The 19,100-nt window shown below is 43.0% G+C and overlaps 5 protein-coding genes across 5 annotated transcripts; 2 read left to right on the top strand and 3 right to left on the bottom strand.

Moving 5' to 3' along the window:
• Positions 1-1,861: 1,861 nt before the first annotated feature.
• Bfra_007940 (putative arylamine n-acetyltransferase 2 protein) lies at positions 1,862-2,932 on the bottom strand (the record flags this gene model as incomplete). Its single annotated transcript, XM_037338308.1, has 2 exons — positions 1,862-2,465; positions 2,556-2,932. 2 exons carry the CDS (start codon positions 2,930-2,932, stop codon positions 1,862-1,864), a joined length of 981 nt encoding a protein of 326 aa, XP_037190371.1.
• A 1,508-nt stretch (positions 2,933-4,440) lies between these two features.
• Positions 4,441-5,613, top strand: Bfra_007941 (putative lipase 2 protein; the record flags this gene model as incomplete). Its single annotated transcript, XM_037338309.1, has 4 exons — positions 4,441-4,497; positions 4,554-4,952; positions 5,007-5,274; positions 5,324-5,613. The coding sequence occupies 4 exons, from the start codon at positions 4,441-4,443 to the stop codon at positions 5,611-5,613; spliced, it is 1,014 nt and encodes a 337-aa protein (XP_037190372.1).
• An 878-nt stretch (positions 5,614-6,491) lies between these two features.
• Bfra_007942 (putative set domain-containing protein 5 protein) lies at positions 6,492-7,490 on the bottom strand (the record flags this gene model as incomplete). The annotated part of the gene is made up of 1 exon (XM_037338310.1): positions 6,492-7,490. The coding sequence occupies one exon, from the start codon at positions 7,488-7,490 to the stop codon at positions 6,492-6,494; it is 999 nt and encodes a 332-aa protein (XP_037190373.1).
• A 1,499-nt stretch (positions 7,491-8,989) lies between these two features.
• On the bottom strand, positions 8,990-10,365 carry Bfra_007943 (putative arylacetamide deacetylase protein; the record flags this gene model as incomplete). The annotated part of the gene is made up of 4 exons (XM_037338311.1): positions 8,990-9,750; positions 9,803-9,875; positions 9,930-10,180; positions 10,239-10,365. 4 exons carry the CDS (start codon positions 10,363-10,365, stop codon positions 8,990-8,992), a joined length of 1,212 nt encoding a protein of 403 aa, XP_037190374.1.
• A 709-nt stretch (positions 10,366-11,074) lies between these two features.
• On the top strand, positions 11,075-14,304 carry Bfra_007944 (putative pre-mrna-splicing factor 38b protein; the record flags this gene model as incomplete). The annotated part of the gene is made up of 5 exons (XM_037338312.1): positions 11,075-11,112; positions 11,166-11,275; positions 11,327-11,715; positions 11,772-12,045; positions 12,098-14,304. 5 exons carry the CDS (start codon positions 11,075-11,077, stop codon positions 14,302-14,304), a joined length of 3,018 nt encoding a protein of 1,005 aa, XP_037190375.1.
• Between the last annotated feature and the right edge of the window lie 4,796 nt (positions 14,305-19,100).

A 19,100-nucleotide genomic window follows, 5' to 3' on the forward strand; every position in this document is an offset into this window, starting at 1 on the left:
ACCCAAGCCACCGTATCGTGGTACTCGAGCCCAAGGGTCCTCCTTTCCAAAAGCAAATCATCGGAAGCGGTGTCGCGCGCCCGTAGGAACTGACGACAACCTCCATCACGTATTTTCCTGCCCTGACGAATCCGACTATCGGCCTTATTCAAGTGATCGTTCCTATTAGGAAATGAATCTCAGTTCTTGTATTTAGTAAGCGGAACCAGTTAGGAAAGTTACAAATCTGGTGGAAATGCACGTGCTGGTTATGTTATGACAAGCGATGTTTCATATCATGCGTACTGTGATCATTGTGCTGCCTACTCATATGAAGCAAATTGGGATGAAGGTAGATTGGCTTTATTTGCCTGCTGTAGGTATTTTCGGTAGCGCACATTTCAGTTTTAGGGAAAAGAATAATATGGATATTGTGTCATTGATAGAAGTATGGATTTGAAAGTCCAGTGCATAATGAGGTGTTGCAAGTGCTGATATGATATTTAGACCAGTCGTTGGAGTACCATGTTCAAGAATGAAAGTCCAATGTGGGTTTGGTGTTTCATCTGTTACACATAGGTATGAGAAACATGGCAGTACGATTGTCTGTCTGTCTGTCTCTGCCACGGTGGTTCCTACATCCTTTCCGACTAGCTATTTAAAACAATAAAAGTTCTACATCACGATATCTCAGATTTCAATACCTTACTGCTTCAACAGTAAAATCAAAATACATAATTCTCATCTGCAATACTCGGCTGGTTACTCTAATATACCCATGGATTGCCAGAGTATCATAACATAATGAATGCGACATCGAAGTGAGTCCCGAGTATCGTACTGCACAGTGAAATATATCGAAAGCACTTATCCGATGATTCCAGATCGTGATGTTAAGAGCTCACATCATTGCTCAATTCCTTTAGGGCAATGAGCAGTTTCTCACTTCAGGAGGCATATTATCTATTCACAAATACTGGGTTTCACCAAATATAAATGATTCAATACCTACCTTCATTCAAGAATCCCGCTCAATACACCTCTTCTCCCTCACTCATTGACTATCTCTATGCGTTCTCTCCCGTATTATCTCTTGATCATACTCTCCCCATCGTCAACCTCGCTCGTATCCTTCCCACCTTCCATCCCCATTGCTCCACCGCTCTTCCCATTCCTTAGCACAAACCATCTACTCTCCCGATCATTCACAAAACACATTTTTGCATCATACCTAGACACAGAATAGTTCTTCACAAGCCCCCCTCTCACGAAGTCCACACCATCTCACGTTCGCCAATGACATAATCATCCTGATAATCTCCACAGCAGTAACCCAACCAATCTGCACTTCTTCAACTCAATCATCTTTTTTCTCGAAATCGTACCTCGGGTATCGTAATCCCAACTATCGATCAATGATCCGATCCGCCACGAAGATGGAAGAGAGAGATCAGGAAGTCACATATAGTCGGAACCAGGTCGATAGATTTGGAGACTTGGAGATGGAGGTCCCGAGTAGATCACCGACATGCGTCTACATGGCGCATTCTCTTCTTGAGTGCGGGTCTCTAGCGTTTTGTGTGGACTGCGGTTTCAAGAGCCAGGGTTTGCAGATGTGTGTGATGGGTTTGGTGAGATCTGATGCTATGAGTTTTAAGAATTGGTATTTTTTCGAAAGGATTCATCGTTCCGCTGTCTCACTGCAAATCACCCCATCGCACGCGTAGTAGAGGGTGAGAACTAAAAGCCCTGCAAGACGCGATCGCAGGCTGCGTTTTACCATCTGACAATTATACCCTCGTTTCTAGCAGGGAATTCTAGAGAGTTATCGTGTTCTCCATCACTGCATTTGCTATGTCTGTTCATATCTATACAGTGATCTTCATACTCCCGAACTTTCCACTGACGCATGAGAGCCTCTCAGCTCCACCATCCGCCCTCTAATAGCACCAATCTCCTCATCCGTCAAATTAATCCCAAAAAACTCTCTGATAACCTCCACCCTCTCACTCTCACTCTCACAAACCTTAACCAGCCGCGTCTTCCCCCCCATATTCTCCTTCACCATCCCATTGATCAACACTCTCTTCCCGACAATCTTTTCCTTCCCATGCTCATCCTCCCCCGTCACAAAAGCCACAATCAAAACATTCTTCGTCTGAAAATTCCTCTCGCTCAGATTCGTACTCACATAATAATTCATGATTTCGAAATCCTCCGGCAGAAATTCATGTTCATTGAATGCGTACCAAGAATTCCATTCTTTTTCAGGTCCGTTGCGATATTGATATATCCAGAGAGGTTTCGATTGATCGATTTGTTGCGGGATGGGTTCGTACACGAGACGGATTTCTTGGGTTCCGAGATTGAGGATTGAGTGACCGGAAATGAGGGGGAGGGGTTTGGTGGCTCCGTCGCCGCCGAAAGCTACGTCTATCATGTATTTGTAGGTGTTGGGAAGCGTGACGATATTCACGATGTGGAACCTGGAGTGTTGTTAGTTTTGAAGGGGGTTCAGGTTGGGTTTGGTATGTGAGCGAGGGGTATTGAAGGTAATTGAGGGGTTGTTATCTTACCAGCCGATATAATTTCCCCGTGGAACACCATCGTGTGTAGATCTACGTCTTATTCTGACTCCGGCGGTATATACTTGGAATCCTAATGCCCTTAACACGTGATTGAAGAATGTGCTACCTTCTAGACAATATCCACCTCTTCCTCGAGCATTGGTTATGATTTTTGTGAAGAGTGCTTGAGGATCCAGTGATACAGAGTGATCGGGTGAATAGTGTAGCAGTAGATTTTCGTAAGGGATAGTGGAGATGTGATGGATGTGTAGAGATGTTAGATAGTCGAGAGTAAGTGCAGGGTTGTTTCTTCGTCGGTATTTTGAGGGGAGAGAAATGTATTCTTCGTACAGGTCGATTTGTTCAGAGGAGTATGCAGAAGCCATCTTGAAATGTGTGAAGTTTTCTATATCTTGACCAGAGACTGAGCCCATTACCTGTACTTACCGGTTATATAGGTAGGTATATGCACACTAAAACTCACCGAATGAGTCAGGACTCATAGTCTCTTGAATACATTGGATCGGATTATCTACGAATACCTGTGACTTAACCACCTTGATGATTGGAGTATACCTACCGTACCTACATGTTAGGTGCACACCAATAACATGACCACCAGTGAGGTTGATTGTTCAAAGTGGGACCGAAAAGACGTGCTCACCAGCCACGTGTGGCTTGAGTTCAAACAGAGATGAGAGGCATATCGTCGCGAGATTCCATTTACCTCGTATTTGTAAGATTACGAAAATCATATATCGATTGAGGTGTGTGATGATAGCGACAGAAATCTTTGCTGCCCAACGGACCCAGTACGAGAGATAACTATCTTCTCTTTCCTCGGTAAGGGGGTACTCGTCCAACCATCGATTGGGTCAGCAAACGCGTCCATCTCTTGCAAGTCACTCGCGACTCTAACCCTTAAAACCCCTTTTCCGATCTGCAAACCGAGAAAATATTCTCACCACCCATGCAAGCATCGCCGTTGAGTTCCCCAAATGGCCTGCAGGATGTAGCTATCATCACACTCATCATTGTGAAGATTGCAGATCGATAGCAATTGATACTTTGATGGTTTGTTTCAGAGTACTTGAGTATCCAATGAGAAATCACTGTGTTCAGAGCTTTTCGATTGCAGCGACCATATATGAGCTAAGTTTAACTCTCATAAGTCTCGTCTGATGTAACCTTGTTCCAATTCAAGGGTCGATAGAATGGTTCCGATTAAGTGTCACAGTGATTATCTTACGCGTTTGCGGAGCATATGTTCAGTTGATGGTACTAATCGGGAATGAGACTTCTATAGTTTGGGAATTGAACGGTCGGACGACACCTCGGAAATCTAAATTCTTGTCCCGAGCATGAGTTACAAGGATAGACTTTGGTTCTTGGCTCCAATCGGGAATCTCAATGTGAAGTGTATCCATGGAATCCATTCTACTGGTTTTATATGGCTTTCTTCAACTTACATGGATTGGCAATGGCAATATTCTTCATGGCAAAAGAAGGATGGTCTTCCGAGGAGATTTTCCCTCCATGTCTTACATCATATCTCTCCATTCGATCGAAATGAACATCCTTCATTCAAATGAACGAATCAATTCTCATTATGCTTATGTTTCTTCTTCAATGGATCAAAATATTATGATCATAACTGTGGTACCGTCGAAAGTAACCTTTCTCAAAGTAGTAATGCTCACGAAGTTGTGGGGATGCGCCCAAACTAGTCCTAGTCAGATCGTTAGTGTTCGGGATCTATTTCATACCAATGGAATGGCATGAAGCTAAGAAATAAAGTCGGGATTTCCATGTCCTTGGTTTCCTAAAGTTTTATATCTCTTGTTTGTGTTGCTATTTTCATATCCCATATACATTCATCTTCAGTACCTTCAAGATGCATTCTCCTGAATATCTACTCGGTCTTGCCAACATCAATCCGGAATTAGAAGAGGTACATAGCAACATATACTCTATTTGTTACTTGTGCTTTGATACTAAAAGAAATAGATCTTGAAGATTTCACCAGTGAAGCGGAGAATTAACGCTGATACCGATGTTCCAGAACTAAGAAAACGCCTCCTGGCGACGAAGAAAGAAATTGTCGCTACCAACACAGCATCATTAAATCAAGCTTCATTCACCGAAGAAGATCGTCAAATACCAGCTCGAGATGGGTTCTCTATTGGAATCAGAATTCACAAACCGAAGAATCCTCCCAGTGGAGGCAGCCCTGTCTTTGTAGTCTACCACGGTGGTGGATTTTGTTTAGGCGGGTTAGATAATGAAACTGTTCTATGTAGACAGTGGACGGAGTTGGGAGGAGTGGCGATAAATGTTGATTATAGACTTGCACCCGAATATCCGTTTCCTACAGGTGTGAATGATGCTTATGATGTCTTAAAATGGGTAAGTGTTGTGTCGCATATGACGCTTCTGGATATATACTAATCAATGCGACAGACTGCTTCGAATGTGCAAGAGCTTGGAGTCAACCCAACAAAGGGCTTTTTGGTTGGAGGAATCTCAGCCGGTGCTAACTTTGCATCTATAGTCTCACATTTATATCGAGATGAGAAATTATCTCCACCATTAACTGGCGTTTATCTCTCGATTCCCCCCGTCGTTTCCCACAAAGTAGTACCAGAAAAGTACAAGAACACATACTTGAGTCTCGAACAGAACAAAGATGCTCCATTATTGAACAGGGAAATCGCAGTAATATTCGACAGTAAGTCACACCCACATCTCACTTCGATCTGCCATTCCTAACAAATTAGAACTCTATGCGGCAGGCGAACCATCACAACTTTCCACCCCAATATTATTCGAATCTCATAAAGACTTACCCCCGACATATTTTCAAATTTGTGGTCTGGATCCTCTTCGCGATGAAGGATTTATATACGAAGATATATTAAAAGAGAGCGGAGTTGAAACCAAGACAGATATATATCCAGGCTTACCGCATGGTTTCTGGTCCTGGTTTCCCGAAGCGGAATTCACAAAGAAGTTTATAGAGGACTGTAAGAATGGGATGTCCTGGTTATTGGAGAAATCGTCGAAATAGTTGGAATGAGATGATTGAACATTATGTATGATAGATTGCAGAAATACTGTATACTAGATAGCTCACATTCTTGACTTGAATTGCATACCTTGCGCGTACTGGCATGATGATATCTCGAGCTCGTAACACAGTATCCTGTTGTGAATCGCAAATCAAACCTCGTCCTGTTCTATGAGTGAGTGATGATTTAGATACCACCTCGCAATCTCCAAATCCCATTCTCGTTCTGCAAGATCCGTTACAGTAGATCTCAAATCCTACCCAAAATGCTTCACCCGAATCTCAATATTAAGAATATTAATCCAGACAATTCCATTCTCCTCAGATTGATAACATCATTCCATCAAAAGGAATTAAATAAATCCGCACAAAAAGCCATTTTTTCAGGTACATAACATACCTGCAAGTAATTCCTGGAGCGAGATATCATTGGTGGGGTCAGCTGACAGGGAACCAATAGGCGGGGAGAATGTAAGATGCGCTCTTTCATATTCACGAATATGGATATGGATGACTACTCAGTACTGAGGCTGTCGTCGCTTGTTTTCCATGATACCTAGTAATTAATTTTTTGGCCACAGTGGATTTTGTCATATGCAAATTTTGACATTTTTATTCTTTGGTTCAAATTCTGTGTAAAGATGTTGGGGTGCTGCGACTACGGAATATTTACATCTATATATCTCGACCCCCGATGTCTACATGATGGGAATATATATCGAATATACAATCCGGATAAGAAAACACGACATCTTTGATGCGAACCCAAACCAAGACAGATCTATGATCTCTGATCTATCGTTACCCAAAATCATCCATAACACCAATGCAACTCCAACCCGAGCAAACCACAAAGAACTACAATCCAGACCAAACATCTACTCTCTCCACAACCACTTCTCAAATTCCTCATCACTCACCCCCTTCGGAATATCCTCCACCTTACTCTTCCACCTCTGCGATCCCCCATAACTATCATCCTTCTTCGGATCCTTCATGAACACCAACGCTTCCACCGCCCCCTCACTATCCTCTCCTTCCCCAAGTACCTTACTATCTCTATACTTTTTTGCAAACGCGCTCGCCCGCGCTAAATCCCCATGACGATTACAAATCTGAAACGCATCCCAATACACTCTCCCGATTCTCTGATCTCTGATTCCTTCTTCCCGATAAATCGTCTCGAGAGATCTACACGTCTTGAGTACTTTTTCCGGGTTCCTCATCACCGTTTCCGCATGGCCAATCGCTTGGTCTAGAGCCGCTGCACGAATGAGTCGAGCGTCTGATTTTTTGAGCTCAGCGGGTGGAAGAGTGCAGAGAGTACATGTACAGTCGAATTTGAAGAATTCTTTTAATTCGGCCTTGCGTTCTGAAGAGGGTCCGCCCACGTGATAGGAAGTAGTGATTTCTTCTCCGGGCTGGATTTCCCGCACCGCGTGCACGAGGAATTCCTGACGTTTGGGGTTCCAGGAGTGTTGGGTGGTGGGGAGACAGGAATGGTTGATGCGGGAGATGTCTCTGAAGATGCCGCCGATGGGGGAGTTGGGGCCGAGGGGATACGCGTTGGAGCGGATGATGTTTGTGAGGGGGGAGCCTTGGCCGGGATAATTGTTGTGGAGAGAGAGATAGGCGCGTTGAGATTCTTTTGGGAGGGCCCGCAGGAGTCGCGCGAGTTGTTTTTCGGTGGTGGAGGGGGAGGTGAGGGTTTCGGTTGTGAGGAGGGGTTTTTCGGCGAAGAGGAGGGTTCCTGGGGGAATGACCCGCGTTGCGAGTACGCCTTGGCCTTTTCCGGGGATGGGCTTGATTTCCCAGAGTGGAGTGGAGGTGTTGTTGGGGGTGTGCTCCGATGGAGGAGTATATTGGCTTGGAGACATGATGGGATATGGTATGATATGATATGGTACGAATGATAATACAGGGATTCCACGGTACGTTTATATTTCTATACAAAAGTTTATCGGTCAGGAGTCTGATGAGCAGAGTTTGTGTGCGCAAACGTGGGTAAGAGGAGGAGAGCAGGTGAGAGAGAATGCGATGCGATTTAAAGAGTGTGGAGAGTACAAGCGGAAGCCAATTCTACCGAAGTACGTGTCAAGACAAGCATGATATAAAATCTTTTTTTTCTTCCCCTCTTAGTTTTACCTATGCGCTACTAAAGTTTGAGGTTTTTCCCCTTTGGGTAAAATTGTCGAGGGGGTGGAAACCTCGCTCGTGGCTATGATGTAAGATTTCATGGCATTTGTGATTGGTGGGTACTGTAACCTCATGAGTGATCGACGATCTCTCTTCTTCTCTTTCTCTTTTCTGTTCTGTCGACATATACCTTCATCACTTCAGAACCACGGATGATATCATGGGATGAACTTCTCAAAATGTATCAGAAATTTGAGGGGTTAAAGGTTCGCCGAAGCTATCGTATTCTACGTGTAGTTGAAATATCACTAGTACACACACTACTGACATCTACAGCGCAGCTACAGTGTGCCGAATCCGAGCTTGGGAACAGACACACAAATTCGGATGTCCATATCCTAGGATTATCTATAGGGCTGAATGCACACTTTCGTATCAAAACAATTCAAAAACCACATGATAGTATTTTCCAGAATCAAATCTGTATTTATTTATACTTGGATACATTTTCTATGTGTTACCCTTCTTTGGTATGTAATTTCTCTGCTTCAGTATATGATAACATAATTTTCTCCAAGTAGAATAGAAATACCCAGGGTGCCGAGGATTGGCCGTTGCAAAACTTGTTGTGAAAAAAACTCTGCTAACAGAGGTTTATTGTTGCTAGCATATGTACTTGGATAGGTGTCACTTCAAAGTATGTACATTAGGGAATTCTTATATGTACGAGCTAGATAGCTATAAGATTGATGGATCAAAGACGCGATTATACTTTTTTATTTATAGTAAATCCGATTACCTCTTTGGGCGCCCACTGATTCGACGCCTATTGTGATTACCGTGCTATGATTCTTCCTGCCTTCCTTAAATCTATCTATCAATGAGATTTGCGCAGTCTCTGTTGATCTTTGAGATTTTTGTACTGACTTTGGTTCAAGATCCGTATTTGACCTCGCGAGCTGTGGTGATTTGAAAGCTTTCAAGGTGATGACTTATCTTGCCGGTCCTGCCGTGGTAATTATTTATCTGAAACACTTTGACTGCCGTTTTAACTAACCCATTAACTTGTGGTTGAGTTTTTGCTATCAGGGAAAATTTTCGTTCTGCCCGATGTGATTCCACATCTACATCAGGTAGAGAGCCATGATTGTACCGCACCCTTTCCCATCCAAAGCAATTTTTTTCAAACATTGTTCATTAATTCTGACGGGGCCAAAAAAAAACCTGTGAAACAGGAACCTCAATGTGCCTTTCCCATTCGTTCGCCTATCTCACTCACAAGCATGCGTAACCCCTTTCGCCTCGCCGCTGAAGTACTACTTAAGAATAAAGCGGCAACAGGCCATGCGTGAATACCACCTATTTGTTCTTGTCCTCGGATTTCCACCTTTCCTGATTTTTTGAGAAGCATGATGAGATCACGAGTCTCTGGAGCAAATACCTCTTCCGAACCATAAGTGATGAAGAAACCTCTGGTTGGACTGGCCATTCTCCACCAGTCCAAATCTTTACATGCTCCTGGTGAGATTGAGGGATCTAAGACAGAAGCTCGAGATCCAGCGTATTGATGAGCATAGAGATGTAAGCTATCTGCATCTAAATAGTCGCTTGAAGTATTCTTATGTTGTGGTGATTCGAGGGTCGTCCAAGGAGATATCAAAACAGCCATTGCAGGAGTTTCGGTATGTACCCTTTCAATACTTGGATCCGAGTTTGCAATATCTGGCCTGGCGATGTGAAGAAGCAAGCTGAGAATCAATGTTGCTCCAGCTGAATCGCCACTGACACAAATTTTTGAGGGGTCGTCGGTCATTGACAAGACATACTTGTAGCCGGCAAAGGTTTCGTGGAGTTGAGTTGGATATGATTCATCGGGTACCAAGCTATACTCTAATGCGAAGATGGCCGGATTTCGGAACTTTCTAGAGTCTTTGAGAAGATTCAACCATGCAAGAAGAAATTCGAGGTAGAAATAGCTTGATCCCATTGCAAATCCGCCACCTAAAAACTCTTTAGCGTTTTCGAGATTGAATCATAAAACATGTACACCTACCATGAGCATAATAGATTACAATATCTGGTTCCTTAGTTTTGTCCGCAATGATCCAAATCCCTTTCACGTTTTCCTATAAACTTCGATTACTTGAGATTATTGACGATAGAGAGCATGTAAAAATTACCTGGTGGACCTCATTCCAATGAATTGGAGATTCAGTATACCCATGACGAAACATGCGAAACTTAAAGAATGGCAACGCGACACCTTTTGAGAAGAAGACTCGACCAATATTCGCTGGGATGTAGGCAAAGGCATAACGGACACAACGGATGACTATATCTTCAAACCATGAGGCCTGTTGAACAAAAGGTGATCGTTGTTCATGAGGTGTAGAAAAACGTTCCTTAACAAATGATAGAGGAAGATTGATTACTGCGTGGCTGTTAGTAAAGTGTCTACATTGTGTCTTTTGGATTTGGGTATGTTATACACAAAAATGGCAATGCTTGTAGACCACAACTAGCAGTCTGAACGAAGCCGACATGGATGATCAATTGAGGTGTGAGGAAGAATAGAAAGACGACAATATCTAGCCACGAAACTTGACCTAGAAACATGATGAAAAGTAAGTTGATCAATGTGACATTATTGAGAAGGTGTAAATATCAAAAAGAAAGTAACAATGAGAGAGAAGGGTAGAAGGAAAAGTTTCTAACAAGTCTAAGGTACTATACGACAGCTGGGGCAGCTAGAGGCAAAGTTCATTCATTTCTCAAGCCACTTCATGTTAGTCAGCATTATTAGCCACAATAACTAAGTCAGCATTGAATAGAGAATCAGAATCAGCAGTTTGCTCAAAGGCCACAGTACTGCTGTTAAAAATAGTGAGAGAAGATCTAACATCTCCCTGGGCAATTAATAAAGCAGTCAATGTTTGTGCAATCCATACAATATATACAATACATACAATACAACATCATTCTATTACTTTGCAGTACAGATGTGACGGCGTCACGTGAGTGGCATATCAGTGTTCGGAACAAAAAAGTTTAATTGCCGACCACCTCGCGATCAATTTATGTATGAGCAGCAAGCTAAAAACTTAACATCTGCCTCGTCGCAAATGCAAACGCGACCATTGTCAAACTCAACATCTTCATTAATACCATGAGCCTCTTTGTATGACTTTTTTGCATTCATGCAGATAGAGAGCCGTCCATTCTTTTACCCTTTCTTTCCTACCTCAGTATCAGGTTTATAACAAACCAGCATTAATCAGTACATACATATCTTTCGATCTTTGAATTGCGGGTTAGGAAGGTCAATATGTCTGCGCCTACTGCAGCTCAAGCTGAACTCATCAGGTATGTTTCCCAAAAGCTACAGTAAAATTTGACAATGGCTCACACTGCTCCAGCTCTCTATCTCAGGATGAGATTCCAATCAAGTTGCGATGCGCCATATGTAGCAAATTAGCAGTCAATGCTTTTCGTATGCCTTGTTGTGACCAGGCTATCTGCGAGACTTGTAAGCTCACCATTTGCGCATTGAACGGTGTCAGTTGTTAACATGTCAAAGGTCATTCTACTCTTCCTTCTTCCTGTCCGGTCTGTGAACACACACCAGTGGCTTCGGAGGATTGCAAACCCCACAAATCATTACGAACCACGATCAAAGTCTTTTTGAGAACAGAGGAGAAAAAGCGCGTCGATGCCGCAGCTAAGCAAAGTAAAGAAACGCCACCGGCTACACCTGCAGATGCTCTACCAACTCCAACAGAGTCGAACAGTTTAGCCGGACCTGTTGATAGCACTCCAAGCGTACAGGAAGACACTACATCTGCAAACGAAGCACAGACAGTTACCGAGTCTGCTCAACCTTCGGAGAATAATATCGCATCGGCAGAAGCCGGCGCATCGGAGGAAGTACAATCAGAAGCGCATGATGTTCCACAGCCCTCGATTGAGGTATGATTACAGGTTCACAGCTATAGATGAAACTTATAGAAACTAACACTGATTAGGAGATTGCGCCTGGACAAGAGTCTGATGAGGATGCCAAGCAGGTAGATGCACCAGTTGACGGTGACAAGGGCGAGGAGAATGACACTGCAGAGAAAGAGGGCCAAGATGGCGCAGCTCAAAATGCGGCTTTTGGAAGTGGTTTCGGATTTGATCAATCTTCTTCTGGTGGCTTTCCCGGCATGGGCTTTTCCGGCGATTTCAATCCAATGCAGATGATGATGGCAATGCAGAATGGGATGGCTCCAGGAAGTTTCGGGAATTTTCCCATGATGGGTATGTTTAACGACAAACTACAGAGCGAATGGAACACTAACTACTATTGCAGGAATGCCAGGAATGAATATGGATCCAATGACGATGCAAAATATGATGATGAATGGTGGCTTTGGTGGGGCAGGCATGGGCATGAATGGCATGAACATGGGTATGGGTATGGGAAGCTTCGATGGTGGTGTAAATTCTGGTTACAATAATGGGTGGAATTCCCAACAATCATGGAATGTCGGACCAGATAATTTCAATCATCCAAATGCTGCTAGCATGGGCCCTGGTGATTTTGGAGCAAATAATTCTGGTTTTCCACAAAATGCTGCAGGATTTAACCAAGGTAATTATGGACGCGCAAATCAGTACAATGACCATCAAAACAGTTATTCACAATTCCAAGGCCGTGGACGAGGTAGAGGCAGAGGTGGCTGGCAACAGAATCGGGGTGGTTATGGACATGGTTTTAATGATCACTCCCATAACTCACAGCAGCTCTTTGGCCAAGGTCAGCAATCTTCTGAGTCATATAATGAAAATGATCCAATTTCTGCAAATCCGAAGGAAGATAATGAATCTGGAAGCGCGCCTAAAGTCGATGAGTTTGGCAGAGAATTACGCCAAGATACCCCTAAGAACGAAGCAGAAGGCGGTGCTGGCAGCATTAACACTCAGAATGCCGAATTTTCTGCGATACAGGACGACAAAGAACACCAAGTAGATCCAGAAGATGCCGCACAAGATGTCCCTTCGGGATTTGGGAATGATAACTTTACCCCACAACCCATACAATCACTGGAGGCAAATGAATCTGCCGCTTTTGCACCGATGCCCATGATTGGAGATGGTTTCAATGCTATGTCCCCTGTAGATCCAAATATGCGCTATTTTGGCCACCCGAGAGGTGGATTTTCACAATCACGTGGTGGTCGTGGTGGGAGTTTCTCTGCCATGCAACCTCCATTCGTGAAGCCTGTTGACGTACCTATCAACGCACCCACTGGACCGAAAGCTATGCGCGAGGGACCAAAAGCAACCCTTCCCCATATTAGAACTCACAGTTTTTCCATCGCGGGTAAAGCAGGCGCTAGTGCGCGTGGTAGTGTTAGTGGTGTTAGTGTAGCACCAGAATCTGCCACACAAGATAGAGGACGAACTAGGTCTCCCTCACAACAGAAGGATAAAGCAAGATCAAGATCAAGGTCCAAATCTAAAGATCATAAGAGAGACAGAAGTAGAGAACGACGTCATAGACGCAGACATAGATCCGCTTCTCGATCCCGCTCTGAAGACGAGGAAGAAAGTGAGCGACGACGAGAAAAGAGACGAGAGGAGCGTAGACGTCGTCAACTCGAGAATGAAGCAGATCCCTCACGGAATGCAAAAGATGCTAAGCCTGAGAAAAAGAATGAAGATGATAAAAGAAGAGATGAAGAAGATAGATCGAGGTCAGCCTCACCACAGGAGTCAAAGAGATCCAGTCATCGGAGCAGCCGTCGTGATCGCGACAAATATCGTGATAGAGAAAGAGATGATGACAAACATAGGTCTTCGTCTCATAAGCATCGTTCTAGCCATCGTTCCCACCGTGATGAACGTTCCAGAAGTCGAGAACGCGAACGTAGCGAACGTGACCGTGAAAGGGAACATCGTCATAGACAAAGCCGACATGCATCTCGTGACGTTGAGGAGAGGGTAAAAGGCGACACTCCCCTTCAAACTCCTACTGAACCGAGTCATGCGCCTAGAAAATTGTCACTCATTTCTAATGGACTTAATGGCATTGAAATTAAAGGCGCAAGCTCTCGCAACAGATCCTCTAAAGACATCGATATGCCCCTAAACATCCCTACCGGACCGAAAGGTGGTCAACGGGACCGTGATCGTAAACGCGAGAAGGATCGTTCAAGTCATCACACTGAATCTCGCAGCTCTCGTAGAGATTCGGAGCGAAATACTGCATCCTCCCGCGATCAAGAAAAAGAACACCCCGAGAAGAAAAGAGAAGATGTTGACCCACATACCTTGGAGCGAGAAGCACGTAATAGAGAAAGATTACTGAAAGAAGCGCAGCGTATTGCAGGTTTAACAAGCGCTTTTGGCACCGGTAGAAAGAGGAGTCGTGATGACATTGATGATAGTAGTGGGAAGAAGGGAAGGAAGAGGGGCAAGCGAGGCGGTGTAGCAAATAGGGACGGTGGAGATGACACTGACGAGGCCAGAATTGCTAGATTAGAGGCAGAAAGGGAGAGTTCGAGATGGGCCTAATTAAAGCTCTTCGTGGCTTAATACCTCATTCTGTCGTGCCGCATCTGAACAGAAGTCTGAGAATCTACACGTACTCAGCATGAACATAATTGGCGCATGATGATTTTTCGCATGGAAATGACATCGACATCGTAACTCCATCAATGAATGATACAAACGGCAATTTGAATCGGGCTACATAGTCGGTCTGCAGTGTGCAGTCGCGAGTATGGACGTATTATGAAATGGTTAGCTTGAGTTATACCCCGTATTCCACTTTAGGGTTGGTGAAATGGATGACAAAATATGGGGAGAAAGTGGATTGATTGAGCGCATCAAGCTAGTCGGTGATGAGACAGTGAAAATATAATGATATTAATGAATCTTTGATAATTTGTATTGGATGTGTGGTGTGTGTATGAGCTTATGAGTGTGAAATGACTGACTGTCTTTTCAAGTTGTATGGAGATTTGTGTATGGATGGGTTTGAGAGTGTATGTATGTATTGGGAGATTTTTATGGGAGTGGGTGTTTTAATGTTGTGGTTTAGATGAGTTGAAGGGACGAAGGGGAGGATTGCTTGGTTGGTATAGATGAATTTACTATGAGGAGATTGAAGAGACTAGTTTCATATCTTCCAAAAGTCATTTAATTGCTCTTATACTATAAGGAATACACCTATGCCACTCTCATATCTCTTGAATTCTATAATAGAATCTATGTCAAAAGCACAGAATCGAGCCTATAGTAACCACAATACAATTTCTTTTCTCTAAACGACTCAGAGAATCTAAAAGAAAAGTCGTAGTGTAGCTATTGAATCTAATCTATATAAATATTTTCGAAAAGATTAAGACACAACACCATATAGACCAATATACGAAATACAAGTAATACTAGTAAGAACACTGCTAATCTCTCACTATAAAACCTATCCTCCTGTTATAGAATCTAACCTCTCATCATAGGATCTATCCTCCCGTCCATCATAGAATATAGCCTAAAATGGCCAGAATCTCTCAATTTGAGGTAGCCTCTATGATAGATTCTGTGAACCATTCTATCATAGAGTCTAAGAGCACGAGAGTGAATTGTCTTCCGATTTTGGGGCATGAGAGTAATTCGCCGTTTTTTTACTCTCTAGATTCTAACTACTATAGGCTAGATTCTATCATCGATTCTATATAGATTCGAATTTATATGGAATCCAAAGAGCATGAAAGTAGAGCAAGTATGATCTTTAGGGTATAAGTATAATTTACCGTAAATTCTATAGTAGGTCTCATACTCATATAGCTAGATTCTAGTCATTGTAAACTAAATTCTTTTCTCTACTATTATAGAATCTGTCTATTCACTACAGTGTCTATTCTTTCATCCTAAATTCCAACGTACAATCATAGAATCTTCTTATCATATAATTTAGAATCCTAGCCTCCTATCAAGGAATCTAGACCAAAGTGATTAGAATCTATTTTACAATCCAAGAGCATAGGAGCAATTTGTTATGATAGAAACAATTGAAAAAGAACAAAGAATAATATTATATGAATTCATCATTGTCGATTGAATCAGGCAATTGCCTCCCTATGTAATTGAGGATTATGACTAGCTCAAGTTGCTATATGAATAATCTCGTTAGCAGCAACAAGTATGTGCAGGCTTCGACTCGAAAGTCACAACTCTAGATTACGTTTCAAGTATTAATTTCTACAGGGTACAGCGGGAAACAAAGGCTAGAGCATGAAGGCATTCAGAAGTTAATTGTACTAGCTTACCACAAGGGTAAGAGCTCTACTAATACTAATTAATGCTTGCTCCCTCTGCACTAGCACCACAAGAACCATATCTCTTAACAAATTAGGCAATTGACTTCCTGTATGATTTAAAGTCTATGATCAGCTCAAGTTGTTATATCGTCAATATCATTGGTAACAACTAGTATATGCAAGCCTCTGCTCGAAATACATAACCCTAGATTGGCAATGTCCGTGATACCAATCTGGTGCGAGGGATCAATTCGGTGCGAGGTGGTCGGGTGAAATGGTAAGATGCCAGGGTGCGCGATGGGATGGAAAGTCATGCGGACGAGTCTCTTGGAATTAGAGTTCAATACCCTGTTCATGCTTGCTGGGAATATTACTGCTATACTGGATCGCCGATCTGTTATATGAGACTCCTTTGCGGCCCCATATATTTATGGGGTAGAGTCCCATTGTGTTGATGGTAGCGTCGGATACTTACCGAAGTGGATTGTTTACTATACGATGCTTTATCTGCCGAATCTTTTAAAAAGTTATACTTAGTTCGGAGAATATCCTGAAGTGATATCGTAGTATTGCATCTTGGTGTTGGTCAACAACTGCCGACTTATGTTCTCGTCACTGGGTGGAGTAGTCTAGATGGCTGATTGTATAGAGAACTGGGATGTTGATTGATGAATTTTGTTGCTTTGCTAGGCCTAGATCTTCTTTGAAGACGCAGAGGGGGCTGTTTAGTATCCTGATTGTTAGATTATGGGTCGTTCGACTGAAGTTATTGATATCCTACCAATGTGAAGATGAAATATTTGTAAGTTTATAAGGACTTGTGATTGTGATTTACTGATCTAGCATTCAAAATTGCTTGGTATGACTTCTATGAATAAGCTCTAATATTCTGTTTATAGTTTAACTTCTTCCCTGAAGGTCCCTCCTTGTGGGAATTGGCATATACGAGGTATCGCACGCACCTTTCCTGGGTCCCATGCTATATATGTATGTCGTAAGAATCAGATACTGATATCCTGCAATTACTGTAATTGTGAAAGTTTGAGATGAATTAAGTTCTCCAAATAGTGCTACAGGCTCCTGGTCAAATGCGATGTCTTCGATGAGCCAATCTGAGGAGTCGCTAGCCTCAGTTTAGCCTCATGAGTCAAGTTCCAGCACCTGATGGAATACTCCTTCAATCCTTGGATTGAGCGATGGTAACCTATGACAGCATATTATCTTGGTACGGAAGTTCCCCAATCTTATGATTTGTTGTGGGGGTAAGTTCGTGGGGGTCTTTGATTTATGGGCTCACCTTTCCCTACCGGCAAGCTAACCACGTGTTCATATCGTGCGCGTCCCACAGTGTCAAATTTCCGCTTATATCGTTCAAGGGAGTCATAGCTAGTGAGTACTGAGGTCTAGAATCAAAACATCGGACGACATTGTGCCGATTTTGGTGGTGTTGGTGCACTATGTCACCAACTTGCTAGGTATTTTGACACAATGTCTCGGTACTGGCACCTAAGATGGATCCGGATTCAGACCATCCCTATGTCTCAGTTTAATCCCATGAAATTAGTGGTCGGACTCCCGGGCACCAAAGGTATCTGGGGATCTGCATGCATGCTATTAAAGCTGACCAACTACTGCTGTTGAATTATTCCGGCATTCCACCCTGCATTAAAAGTCCACAGTGCATTATACCGAGGAAACCGTCTAGTTTCTAAGAGTTCTCCTTGCCTTTATTGGGTCCCATTCAATGGTACACACGAGGCGTTTTCCCACCTTGGCACAGGTTACGGCTCACTTGTGGGGCTACTAAGCGAGCTGCTGAAAGGGGGAGGGGCCGGAACGTCTCGAAGCTTGTGCGACTCGGAAGATAGAGCAAATTGCTCCGATGTTTGGCTGTGACACTAACTTTCCAATGAAAGCAACTGACCAGGATCTGTCTATTCGATTCTACAGATTTGACAGTATGACAATCTGACAGCATGGAAGTTTGAGGTGATTAGAGCCTTTGGGCGTTCCAGTTTGGTGTTGGTACGATATAACCCACAGTATTAGATGAGAAAGGCATGAGCTTAAACTAGGCTTTGATAATCGTGGTATTCATGCTTGTATTTTGGATGCCGAATGATCATGGGGCTCGTTCCGAATTCGATTGGAATTGGAATTGGCCGAGAGCCTGGAGCGGACCGAAGATGGAATTCTCTGATATCGGTTGCTGTTGGAATCTGACAAGGATTATGCGTAGGCTAGGATTGTTGGATAACGGTCGGATAAATCCTTACTGTCAGATCATGTCCGTCAAGCGCTATTTTGCTTGTCCGCCTATCATGTCAGCATTGATACATGATATAGTACTGAGTACATTTGAAACATTTTGAATTAGTGATCGATCCCGCTTGAATTCTGAAGACTGGATTGTGTATATCCTTGATTATATAGTATTCACATGATGTATAATATATGGTTCTATTCCGGCCATAGGTGTTCATTTGACGGTCATAACTTAACCATCACATGATATTTACAACCCTAGTATAGACTCTAAGGAGTAATAGCGGTGAGTTCAATATTCCAGTTATTTCATGTTATCGATTATATATTCGCTAGGATATTTGAATCAGTGCGCATCATTCGTTGGGTAAGCTTCATTACCCCTGCATAACAGTCGGTGAAGAGAAGGCCTGGCTTTAAACGCTAATTAGGATTGACTGAAGATATTTCCCGTGCTTTTTACCGTTCTATACAAACCTGATTTTTCTTTAGCTCTTGTCACATCGCATGGCATGGCGCTATGATGTGTGCATGCTTTATCGATTGGGACCACAACTAACGAAATCATATCTCTCACGTCTTCATGTTGGTAACTTTTTTTTAAAGAGATTGATCAAGTCATTGTGGGCAGTGTAGTGTTTCCCGACGTTGTGATCTGTGCTGATGTATAATTTATGTGCTATGCATGATGCAAAGCTGATTCTACTAAATGTGCAGTGGTCAAAGCAGCAGCTGCGGGGTATTGAGACTAGAGGCTAACGACAAAGAATAATGCAGTCTCTC

Source organism: Botrytis fragariae, assembly GCF_013461495.1.
Source record: "Botrytis fragariae strain BVB16 chromosome Unknown tig00000112, whole genome shotgun sequence".
Classification (NCBI taxonomy): Eukaryota; Fungi; Ascomycota; class Leotiomycetes; order Helotiales; family Sclerotiniaceae; genus Botrytis; species Botrytis fragariae.